Consider the following 12,791-nt stretch of genomic DNA (forward strand, 5'->3'; position numbering starts at 1 on the left):
GGTGGGATACGGCTGGTGTGTTGAAAGAAAGATCAACATGGAGACAACTTGTACATTGTGTTTGTATTATAGTGTAAGATTCACAGACATGGGAATGAATGTGTATCAACCAAAAGCAGACACGTCTGTTTGTTTACATTACGTGTGGATGGGGTGGTGTTGAGTGGGGTGGGTTGCCTTGGCTGGGTACCATACTTCCCACACCCTACTTCTTACAAATAAATACGACTCGCCTCTCATCCTGCATTAAGACTACAAATATTTTAAGGTAATTAATGAATGTACTGTATATGTATTTTATTGCTCTGGGACGCTTCAAATGTCGTATAGTATGTGTGCATGGGGTGGGGTGGGCTGCTGTTGGTGGCTACCATACTTCCCGCACATGACTTCTTACAAATAAACACGACTCACCTCTCACCTTACATTAAGACTACAAATATTTTAAAGTAAGGAATGGGTGTACTGTGTGTGTATTTTACTTGTTATTGTGTTTTTAATGCCTAGTTCTATTACTAACTTAATATTGTTGTCTGGCATTTATAAGTGGAAAAAGTGGCATTCCACTTTAAGGAGATTTCCACTTTAAGGCAGTAGCCTGGAACCTAACCTGCCGTATAAGTGGGGCCCTACTATACAGTGGACCCCCGCATAGCGAACGCCTTGCATAGCGAACATTCCGCATAGCGAACGCTTTGATCGCTAAAATTTTGCCCCGCATAGTAGACAAAAACCCGCTCAGCGAACTTCGTCCGAGACGCGTCCAATGTGCGGCCTCAGCCAGCCTCACATGTGCCGCCTGTCCCATTGTTTACCAGCTAGCCTCCGCGGTAACATTCAAGCATACACTCGGAATATTTCGTATTATTACAGTGTTTTCGGTTCTGTTTGTTGAAAATAAGTGACCATGGGCCCCAAGAAAGCTTCTAGTGCCAACCCTGTGGTAAAAAGGGTGAGAATTAGTATGGAAATTAAGAAAGATTTTGAAGGGTTTGGGGCTAACCCTGAGAAGCCTATGCCAGTTGTGGAATCCATTGTGCCTACTTCAAAAATTAAGGAAATGTGTGCACAGTGGGTTGAACTGCAAACCTTTATGGATGAAAATCACCCTGACACAGCTGTTGCAAGGCGTGCTGGTGACTATTTCAATGACAATGTTATGGCCCATTTTAGACAAATCGTAAAGGAACGGGAGGTACAGAGCTCTATGGACAGAAAGAAGTCCAGTGACTCTGAAGCTGGTCCTAGTGGCATTAAAAGAAGAAGGGAAGTAACCCCGGAAAAGGACTTGCCTCCTCAAGTGTTAATGGAAGGGGATTCCCCTTCTAAACACTAACACTCTCTCTCCCCTCCTCCCATCCCATCAATCATCACCAGATCTTCAATAAAAGTAAGTGTCATGTAATTGTGCATGCCTTTTTCAGTTTGTGTGTACTAAAATTAACATTTTTTTGTGGTAAAAAAATTTTTTTTTCATACTTTTGGGTGTCTTGCACGGATTAATTTTATTTCCATTATTTCTTATGGGGAAAATTAATTCGCATAGCGAACATTTCGCATAACGACCAGCCCTCTTGCACGGATTAAGTTCGCTATGCGGGGGTCCACTGTACTTCATAACATTACCAAAGAATACTTTTAAAGTATTACCACAGAACACTATATATAGATCACTTTTTCATATCTGAAAACAGAAGGGAATGTCTTCCTGAAGAAAAAGGGCATTCAAAGCAAACCTAACTTACAATTTTTATTTCTTTATGCAGTACAAATAATGTATTTTTTTGTTAAACACATTGGCTGTCTCCCACCAAGGCAGGGCGATCCAAAAATAGAAGAAACACTTTCACTATCACTCACTGCATCACTGCCTTGCCAGAGGGGAGCCGATACTACAGTTCAAAACTGCAAATATCTCCACCTATCCTTAACCCTTTCAGGGTCCAAGGCCCAAATCTGGAGTCACGCACCAGTGTCCAAGAATTTTCAAAAAAAAAATTTGTTATTTTTTCTTATGAAATCATAGAGAATCTTTTTGTGAAGGTAATAAAACAAAAAGTACGAAATTTGGTGGAAAATTGACGAAATTATGCTCTCGCGAATTTTGATGTGTCAGCGATATTTACGAATTGGCGATTTTGCCGACTTTGACTCCCATTTTAGGCCAATTACATTATTCCAATCAACCAAATTCTTAGCTATTTCACTAGTATTACTTCTATTCTATCGATTGAGCACAAGAAATCGCCAAGTCAACTGTTTCAACTACAAAATAAAGTGATCGGAAATTGTTAATTTGGCCAATTTAACACAAAGTTCAAAATATTCCAATTTCAAAATAGGGTCCAGAATGAACAATGTAGGCATTCCTGGCACTAAACTAACATTTCCTCTGTTCATTAGTTATGTTTTGAGGCTTTACAAATAAATTCCATTTTGATTTTTTATTCACATAATGAATTTTTATTCACACCAAAAAATAGAAGATTTACTGTTATGCAATACTGTAATAATTGTATAAATATCATCACCATATTTGTGAATGTATATTAGACCCACCAGCTGGTGTGTATTAGACGTGTGAGGTCGTTTGTTTACTCTTGAATATCGGCAAAAATTTAACATTTCTGCTACTTTGAGCTCAGTTTCAAGCCATTTCCACTGCTAAAACCAATCAAAAATCATCTCTATTTCTGTAATATGTCTTCCATTCTATCAAATGAGACCAAGAAATCGCAAATACAACTATAAAAAACATACGAAAAAACACTGCAAAGTTGCTGTTTTAATCGAAAAATCATGATTTCATTTTTTTTCTCTCATTATACACAGTGTGCTGCAGGATCTGTTTTATGTGGTGCACACATACCACATAGATGTATTCTCTCATATCTAGGCCCAAATGTACCACTCACAGTTTATCAGAGTGAGCTGAGCTCATGGCGTAGATCTACGGTTTGGACCCTGAACGTAAAGCCGTAGATCTACGGGACGGACCCTGAAAGGGTTAAGAGTGCAGACACTGTACTTTCCACCTCCAGGACTCAAGTATGGCTAACCAGTTTCCCAGAATCCCTTCATGTAGTTTACATGTAATAAAAGAATGGTAGGCACAAAACAAACCCACTAATTATGCAATGCAATTCAGGCATCCTAATGCTTACCATAATAGATAGGGAGTAATGTTACTGATTTCATCCCCAGACTTGGATTCCTCAGTAAATGATTCAGAGGAAGAAAAGGACTATAAAATTTAAAAATTGATGAAAGAAATAATGTAGACACCAACATCCATCTGCAAGCAAGACTGACTGCCTTGATTTCCCAGCCATCACTTGGCAAAGCAGGCAATTTTACATGGTTGTACGAAGTTTCAATTATTTACACTAACATGATTAGATGGTGCAATATCAAGGACAACTATTTTTATTATCACAAGCGATGATGATGTTATCACAGCACCACTGAGCTTAGCAATCTCATAACTGAAAATTGCTCCACCAAGTCACCACTAGTAGCTCAAATTGTTATATTTAAAATCCACAAATTCTTGGACCCTGTGCACTTATGGCAAGGCAGCAATAAAGTGATGGTTAAGGTATTTCCTTTTCCAATTCACCCTACTTTGTTGGGAATGGCTGTGTTAAAAAAATCTAAAGTACGTACTGTACTTCACCATTTAAGAAGTTTAGAAATAGATCATGCCAAGAATGGATAAAAATGTAGAAGGACTTACCCTCTGAACAAAGCAAAGACCAATGAGCTCCGGGGTGTTGATGCAGTTCTCCAGATCCCGTAGGAAGACATCATTATGGAAGCGGAAGATCTCCTCCATATTACCAAAGAGGAGATCACTCTTACCATACAGGTTGATTGGGATCAGAGGCTGCATCTCTGGGTTCAGCATCTCGTCTTTGTACCCCTATTTAAGATGTGGAAAAATTGAAATCAGTGTTTGTGTTTTTAGGTATAAAAAAGTAAGCAGTCAACAGATTGCCAATTATAAATTTTAATATTTTACTAAAGTTTTTTGTCATATTTAACACACAAATGCTTTCATGTGCCCCTACTTTTGAAGAAATTCGCTTTAATCTAAGAAACTGGAGCTACCCTCCCCTTCCTTGGATCAAATGTGATTATTTCTCATTCCCCAGGTGATATATATGACCCCTTTGGGTTAAGTGCTTCCATAATAAAAATGACAATGTGCTTCTAGTGCAGTATTCGCCTCACCTTAAGTATTGAACAGAGTTCAGAAACATAGACCCTCTCAGTATCCAGTAGCTCTTTGAGGACGTGGCCTCTCTTAGCTCGGGCTGCTTCCGCATCGCTCGTCCACTCCGGTGAATCCCCGCTATCACCAAGCTGTCGACATGAGCAAATTAGTGAATTTAAGCGTGTTTATGTGACTACCTATTTGTAATTAAAGGAGCAGGACTATGATTATGATATCCCATCCTCGCTATTCAATTTTATCATATAAATTATTAAATTTCCAGAGGTATAGCACATGTTCTCGCCTCATGGATCTCATTCCATCAGTCTGCTATTATATGTAAGAAAATTTTATCTAGTCTTTTTTGGGGTGCTGCTTTTTTCTCGCATTACAATTGAGGTATCTTGTTCTTTTTGTTAATGCTATAAAATCTTTATATATTTTCCCATATCATCTCTTTTTACTTTCCTTTTTCTTTTGGACCACCCTGCCTCAGTGAGATATGGCTATAAACTAACGAGTGTGTTCAATCTTTGTGATGCGTATCTCTTCACTTTGTCAGCCTTGAATTTTATCTTCAGTATTTTAGTTACATGTGTGTGCTGATACACAAGGAGACTGTGAAATTAATGATCACCTTGACTTGTGAGGTCACTCAATGTATTGGTACAGGAGCAACACTTCTGCTTCTAAGTCCAATTTTGCCCTAACTTACATTATGAAATGTGTTTCAGCATTTCATGCAGTGTCTCTCAAATATTTATTTATTTTATTATGTTAGCATATTATGCTCCTTTTCCATGGGAAAGTGGAACAGAATTCTTCCTCCGTAAGCCATGCGTGTTATAAGAGGCACCTAAAATGCCAGGAGTAAGGGGGCTAGTAACCCTTTCTCCTGTATACATTACTAATGTTAAAAAGAGAAACTTTTGTTTTTCTTTTCAGGTCACCTTGCCTCAGTGGGATATGGCCAGTTTGACAAAAAAGAAAAAATTATCCTCTTTTCTTCTGCTTAAAAATTGTGCTACCATCAGGTACAACCAGGTATAATTTATCACACTTGGAAAAACTTGTTGCATAAGCAACACATTGTCTAGATCAAATTTCCAATTTGGGGTGACCATAAACTTTTGAGATGGTGTTGCATCTCAGTGGATTGCTGTAACTGTGATGTCCATGTCTTCCGGAAAGACACCTGAGGAATGAGTAACAGTCGTCATGTTTTCCTTCTGCAGGTCATCCAGTCTAAGTGGGAAAACAGCCTATTATTTTGATCTGGCTATGGTAGCAATTTTTAAAACAGCTATGAAGACAATTATTAGCTACAACCAGGGTTGGTGCTGTCATTTGGCTCTGCAGTGATTGTCCAGGGCACTTAGTATGTTTCCACCACTGATGGCTCAAGCCAGGAGCGGCACCATCATTAGATACCCCTAATGGTCACCTTAAGTGACTAATACATTGACTACTGCCTACCTGACTAATACAGTGATCCCAGTATGTGTGGAAACATTGGGCATATTTCCTTACACCTGCTGCTGCTGTTCACCTAGCAGTAAATAGGTGCCTGGGTGTTAGCTGACTGTTACAGTTTGCATCCTGGGGAAATGGGGTCATAGTATACCTTAGACAGAGCTGGGCTTTGAAATAAGCTGAGGTAGGATAACAGCTCTTAACTTGCAAAATTGATTTGCATAAAAACCCAGCTCATCCCCCACAAATGCAATTAAATCATTACAGCAACTAAGACCTTGTCACTATAGAAAAAGTTAAAAAAACTGTTAAAAGTATACCAATATCAAATACACCAAATTTTCAAACATTTTATAGTTAATACATGAAGTTTAGATGTGTTATCAAATTATAGAGTTTCAACACAGCTTGAGTGAAGGGCCAAGAGTCAAGTTGTAGTGAGCAATAAATATCAATAAAGCAAAACTGTGCTGAGAGCTTATTTGTAAGTGTAAATTACACGTGAAAAATGAGCACTGTAATATGAAAGTTAGAATTGGTATTTACACAGGTGTAAAAGCTAAGTCATCACTCATTATATGATGAAAATAACAGAGCAGTCCTTCATGAGAAAAAAAAAGCAGAAAATATTAATATGTTTTTAAAATACCCTGGGCTTTTTCAAAAATATAAAAAAAAGCATACCAATAAACACAATATTGCAATATTTACGTACATTTTTTAAATAAAATTGAGATTTTAATTTTTATTATTAATGCTAGATGATATTTCATTTCCCAAAAGATCATAAAAACGTTTGTAAAGTCTGCTGTGCAGCAGGAGAGTTCTTTCTACGAGTGACTCTTTATCTACTGTTCAGCAATATTGTCTCTTTACACACCTGAATATAATGATCTGCGGAAACTTTCTAATCTATTAGTCATAAATCTCTGATTCCTTAATAAAAATATTGCTCTTGGAAAAATAATAATTTCAACAAATCAGCAATCTTTTTCTACACAAATGTAAGGTGGATTTAAAATAATAAAATCCTGAGTCCAAGTTTTGTCAACAAAAGAGATTATTCGTCATGGGGCTTAAAGCAAAAGCAATGATTTTTTTTGGCAAGCAAAATGTTGTGAAAAAATATACCAAAGTTTTAAAAATCTGGTTTGCTTCATACGTTGACAAGTATGTCTTGGTGCTGGCTTTCCTGAAGCCAGTAATATTTCCGATGCATGACACAGAGAATGAGTTGAGTGCTGCTATAGCCTTGGCAGTGCATCAGTGAGAGGATATCCCAACATCCATTGTAGCTTGTGAGGGAAGAAACAGATTTACTGAACACTTACTTGTGCTGACTTTCTCACGTGTATATTCAAAAGCTGAAAGTTTTGAACGATCTGTGGCCCCAAAATGTACATCCCTGATGAATACGAGTGAATGGAACTCTCTTTTACTGATCCATGTGTAAAACTCTCTCTTCTTCTTATAAATCCCTTTTGCTGTACCCCTAGTGAAGCTTCAGTAACTGGCCTGCAAAATTCTACATCTTGCCCAAAACAGATGGTCATTGGTCTGGGTCGATGCTTCACTCTTTGGCTTCCCGGCCTCAAGCGTAACATCTATGCCAGGGAAAAACTTTTAGATAATTTAGATGAAGAGAAAAATCATATCTCAGTACACTGTAGTGCTTGAATCTATTTCCATTAACTTGATAAACTAAAAATTTGTGATGCTTGTATTTTCCCATCACAAACATGGTGGTAGTTGCCCATTACACCTGTCCCTCGTATAACACAAACGCTTTTAACATTAATTCTCTCGATCCTAAAAATTCACACACCTCGTTAAACTGAATACCAAAACACCTTAAAAAAAAAAAGTAACTTCTCTGCAAGAGCTTTCTGCAATCGCTAAGGCAGTTTCATTGGTGGCACAGAAAAACAGCTAGAAACAAACAGGAATCAAATCATATAAAAGTAATATAATAATTTTATGCATGAAATGGCACTCAAATGCTTATGGTTCATGGCTTAGACCATGAGCTCTGTGAGCCTACAGCCTCAGCTAGAGCTACATACGATTGTTGCTTATTTTTCCTATTACTTTCCCATGCCACTGATGAAGCAGCTACGTGATATCAAACATCAGTCAGCTATGCTGAAGAGGACTTCTGACCAAGGCGGAAATATACATCTCTCTTTACCAAAGTTTTATTTTTATGTCCTGGTGGTTTTTCACTTAGTTCAACAAGCTAGGCTATGATGATACTATATTAATTACTTTCTCTGCTCACACAGTGCATCACCTGATAATACATCAAGCATTCCTGCTGAATATCATATCCTCTGTAATGCAAACTAATAAGTAGAAAAACATTTTCTTACAGAATTCTTAGTTAAATGTGCAAAACAACTTTAATCATTTGCATGAATTTCTCTAAACATTCATGATAAAATAATAGCTGGTTACTGTTCAGAAAATTTGCATATTTTATAAAAATACTTTTTTGCATGCTCAGTGTGTAAATTTTTCCTTCATTTATAAATTAGATAAAATTTTATGTATTCATTATGACTGTTGATCATATAATATCTTAACTACAGTATACAGTTCTAAGAAAACATTTAGTAAAATCTTATTTAAGAGATTTTATATTTGCATAGAGTAATTACATATTTTACAAACATTTTGAAAGTTTTCTTTCATCTAATGACACCCATGCTTCCCCATTATTATTGGTACCTTGAAAATTCAGACAAGTTAATGTGTAATTCCAATATACACTGTTTCCTTCTTTTTTTTTCTGCTGTTAAGTATGAAAGAATACAGAGTTAATTATTATTTTACCATATCAGTGAGCAGTCATAGAATCAGGTAATATTCATTTATAAACTGCAAAGCAGTAAAATAACTACAGACATCAAGTGAGATCATACATTCATTTCTACTAAATTTATCCTAAGCAACTTGTAGGTCTCACCTTTGGTAGTGTTGAAGCCTTTCTCATGCTCTTTGGCGACTTGGGAAGTTCAGCATGTAGCGGGGAGGCTGGGTGAGAGTGAGGGTGCGAGCTTTGTCCCTGCGAGTAATGAAGAGGTACGGCTGGTTCTGGTGTCACAGCGTGAACAGGACGGGGCAGGCGCGTTGCTAGTTTCTTCAGTGAACTCTTCCGTTTCTCACACATCATCTGTACATCTTCTATCCGCTTCAGCACCTGGGAAGTTGGCAACCAATATTGGTCTCGTTATAATATAATTTATGCAGTATACACTAGGACCCCATATCTGCGGCTCTGGTATCCGTGGTTTCAGTTATCTGCAGTTTGCCATGGACCCAAAGACAACCCTTATATCTGATTAATAATGACACCAAAGTGCAAAAGTTGTGATAATGGAAGTTCTTCAAGGTCTAAGAGAAGCCTTAAAGTGCTTCCCATCAGTGAAAGTGATAATTCTCCACTTATTGTGCATAATTTACCAATTAAACTTTATAATAGGTATGTATAGGACTCATAAAACAAACCACAGTATGGGTAGGGATTGAATTCGCAGCTAATTCAATCCCCACTCATACCATGGCTTGTTTGCAATTGTGTCATTATAGTACAGGACTTATATACAGGGTTTGCTACTATCCACAGTTTCGGTATCCGTGGCAGGTCCTTGGAACTTATCCCACGTGGATATGGGGGTCCTACTATACAATGCTATCTGCAACACCATTAGAAAACAAAATGATGCCAATGTTCCATTACCCCGGTGAACTGTTCATATCTAGTGACTTTCTGAGTGTTGCTCAGCGCTGTAAGACCCTGGTGGGTTTAACATTTAGTTATGATTATAATAATCTGAGCATTGCTAAACATTTCTTTCTGTTGTTGTATCAAGAATAAACTTGGTAAAGCCTTCTGCAATTTCCATAATTCTCAGGAAAAGCACTTTTATATAGCAACAAGTGTCTTTGTCACTCAAGCCAGCAAACAATATTTGAATAATATAGATAAACTCATCTTACTGCAGTAGCCTCTGTGACAGTGCCTGCTAGCAAGATGGAGGATACTATTCTCTGTAATAGTGCCTGATAGCAGATGAAGGCTAGCAGCATTCACTCTATAATGAAAGCAGCTAGCAAGATGGAAGCTAGTGGCATTCTCTTAGTAACTGTGCATCTAGCAGGACTGAGACTACTGACATTTTCTGTCATGTCATCAGCTATCAAGACAGAGGCTAGCAGTATTCTCTCTGTATTGGCAATGGCTAGGAAGATGAGGGCTAGCAGTACAACCTCTCCTCACTTAACGATGGAGTTCCGTTCCTAAGACCACACTGTAAATGAATTCGTCGCTAAGTGAGGAGCATACTATAATGGTAGTGGGTTTGTGTCAACTATCTTTGATATTGTTTTACTGTCACCTTTGCACCATTTATAACATTTCTGGTATATTTTTAAATGTTTATACAGTAGTGTACTGCATATTGTAATAAACAGAAAAGAGAAAATCAGTTCTAGTATACATTATTTAGGCATGCATACTGGTCAGAGAGCCCGTTGTAAGTCCGAGGCGTGGGTAAACGAGTACGTCGCTAAGTGAGGAAAGGCTGTAGCTGAGAACCCTATCATGTCAGTATACTTTCTCCCTCTTAACACTGAAGCCTCCTTAGTGTTACTCGTAAGCATATTTTTTTAACATAAATGCGTTGAATTTTTTGGCAAGCTATCAAATGCTGACATAAAAGGATCAATTTTGGATGAAAGATATACAATATCTACCTCTCTGCACAATCCTGCCACTGTAGGTTTTAATACCATTTCTTGAGTCCTGGAGGTGGGCAGTACAATGCCTGCACCCTGAAGGAGGGGCTTGGGATATTTACTGTTTAGAGTGACAGTGTGAATGATGGTGAAAGCATTTCTTTTTCAGGTCACCCTGCCTCGGTGGGAGACAGTCAATGTGTTAAAAAAAGAGAATTAAGAAAGTTCTGTTGGATCTTTGGGCAAATTGTAAATGAGTAATAAAAGAGACAACGGAAATGAAAAAACTGTACACAAAGATGGTATAGCATTCAAATACTCTAATTTTTTTTTTTTTTTTTTGATAAGTAAACAGAGTTCAAGACACTACAAGCATTATGCAATTTTTCTTATTTTTTCAATGAACCGGCCGTATCCCACCGAAGCAGGGCGACATAAAAAGAAAAATGAAAGTTTCTCTTTTTAAATTTAGTAACAATCACAAACTTTTACAAAACTTAATGAAAACAAAGGCATATTGCAGACATGAGTGAAGCAAAGACACAGGTGTAGAGCAAGCTTTCTTGCAAGAGTGTCTTGCTCTACAAGCTCAATAAAGCTCTACATTCATCGAAATGTTGTCAGAAAGCTTGATTATACAACAAAATCTTTTCTTTCTTGACAAGCTTTCAACGACTATCAACTCTCACCAAGGTAAAATAATCTTACTTGTTGCACCAGACCCTTAGTCTCAGGAGTAATGACATCTTCAAACATTGCCTTCAGTTCCCGAGAACTGCCCAGCCGGTTGTGGTCTGAGGATGCCATGAAGTCCTCCAACTCCCTTAAAGCCTCCTCGGCAAACTCTGGAGCTTGACATCTCTCAATCTGTTGTGAGGCCAGGAGTTCCACGCCCTCAGTACACCATTTATTGGCCTGAAATGCGTAACAGGAATATGCAAGAACACTGGAATTGGTTAATATGATCATATGAAAACAATTAAGTTAGAAACTGAAAAAAAAAAAAGAGGAAACTTCAAAGGGACAGTTTTTTAACACACAGTAATGCAGTCTGTTTATGTTTTATACAAAAAATGAGATAGCACAATCAAAAGGACTCTTAAGGGATCATTCAACACTAATTTCTTGGAAATAGGTGGTTATGATCATTTTTTTCTTTTTAACACACTGGCCGTCTCTTGCAGAGGTACAATGACCTGAAAAAGAAGCCCTTTCAGTATCATTCACTCTTACTTATTGCCAGCCAGAAGCATGTACATACTACAGTGCTGATGTTATTCTATTCCAAACAGCTCTTGCTGCACATAGGCTAATCAAAAACAAGAGAAAACACCCAAGCTGCAGCCTCCAGCTGCTGCTAATGTATGGGTACTAACACAATGTCAGATTTTTTCATCTGCAACATACTTAATAGCTCAAGATTCAGCAAATGTGAGCTAAAACTGGCATGGCATTTTTGAACACAAAAAATCACAGAAGTATGAAAAATGTCCCCAGCTGCTATATAGGAATGTGTAGAGGCCTGCCATCAGAGGATTAGAGAATTAAATTTTTTTATTCTAAAGATGGGATATCCATCAAGAACTGATGGATATCCCATCTAATATCCATAAGGAACTGATGGATATCCTATATTCTAAAGATAATATGGTATATTTAGGAACAGGAAATGGATGAAACAATAAACATAAAAAATATGGTATAAAAAGTAAATATTATACAGGCAGTTAAAGAAAATTGCTTCTTTCCTCTGACAAGAAAGGCATTCAGAATTTTGTGAAACTCTTTACACATCATCCACCCAGAATGTAAACATGAACTGTAAAGCTGCTTACTCTCTCGATGCGTTCTTGAAGGTCTCGACATTTGTGTAAAGTTTCAAGGCGCTTGGTGATGCGGTCGTGGAAGGCATCTCTCATCCTTACTAACTCAACACATTTGGGCTGGATGGAGTCAACTGCGTAGTGTTGACTTTCAATAAGTTGTGTGCCAATGATGCGTAGTTCCTCTGCCTTCTCAAGTTGATCCTGTCTCATGTGAAAAGATACAATTACATTCACACTCCAAACACTTTTTTTTTTTAAATTAATAGGAGAATGAAGATGAAATTGATAACTACTCATTTAAAACCATAAATTGTACATACACTAAACAAACAGCTCAGGTAAAGTCTAAATACCTTACTGAACATATTAAAACTAAGAAATGTATGAACAAACATTTAGTGTGGAACTAAAACTTGATTACCTAAAGATTCACTCTATGGAAAACAGATAATATAAGTATTTTTTTAATTAGGCCAATTTGTAATTTTGCTCCAAACATAACACAGCAACTTCACTATACCTTGCATAAAAATTTTGGA

The 12,791-nt window shown here is 37.3% G+C and overlaps 1 protein-coding gene across 10 annotated transcripts in view; it reads right to left on the minus strand.

The window, feature by feature from the left end:
• The window catches only part of LOC128695631 (guanine nucleotide exchange factor DBS), a 773,026-nt gene that overhangs the window by 7,972 nt on the left and 752,263 nt on the right, over positions 1-12,791 (minus strand). For all 10 annotated transcript variants that reach the window (XM_070093289.1, XM_070093288.1, XM_053786362.2 and 7 more), the window contains 5 exons: positions 12,262-12,453; positions 11,135-11,341; positions 8,655-8,888; positions 4,234-4,365; positions 3,737-3,922 (listed from right to left, as the gene is read on the minus strand). In XM_070093289.1, coding sequence (XP_069949390.1) covers positions 3,737-3,922; positions 4,234-4,365; positions 8,655-8,888; positions 11,135-11,341; positions 12,262-12,453 — 951 coding nt within the window. The remainder of the gene's footprint in view (positions 1-3,736; positions 3,923-4,233; positions 4,366-8,654; positions 8,889-11,134; positions 11,342-12,261; positions 12,454-12,791) is intronic.

Source organism: Cherax quadricarinatus, chromosome 42 (assembly GCF_038502225.1).
Source record: "Cherax quadricarinatus isolate ZL_2023a chromosome 42, ASM3850222v1, whole genome shotgun sequence".
NCBI classification, from domain to species: Eukaryota; Metazoa; Arthropoda; class Malacostraca; order Decapoda; family Parastacidae; genus Cherax; species Cherax quadricarinatus.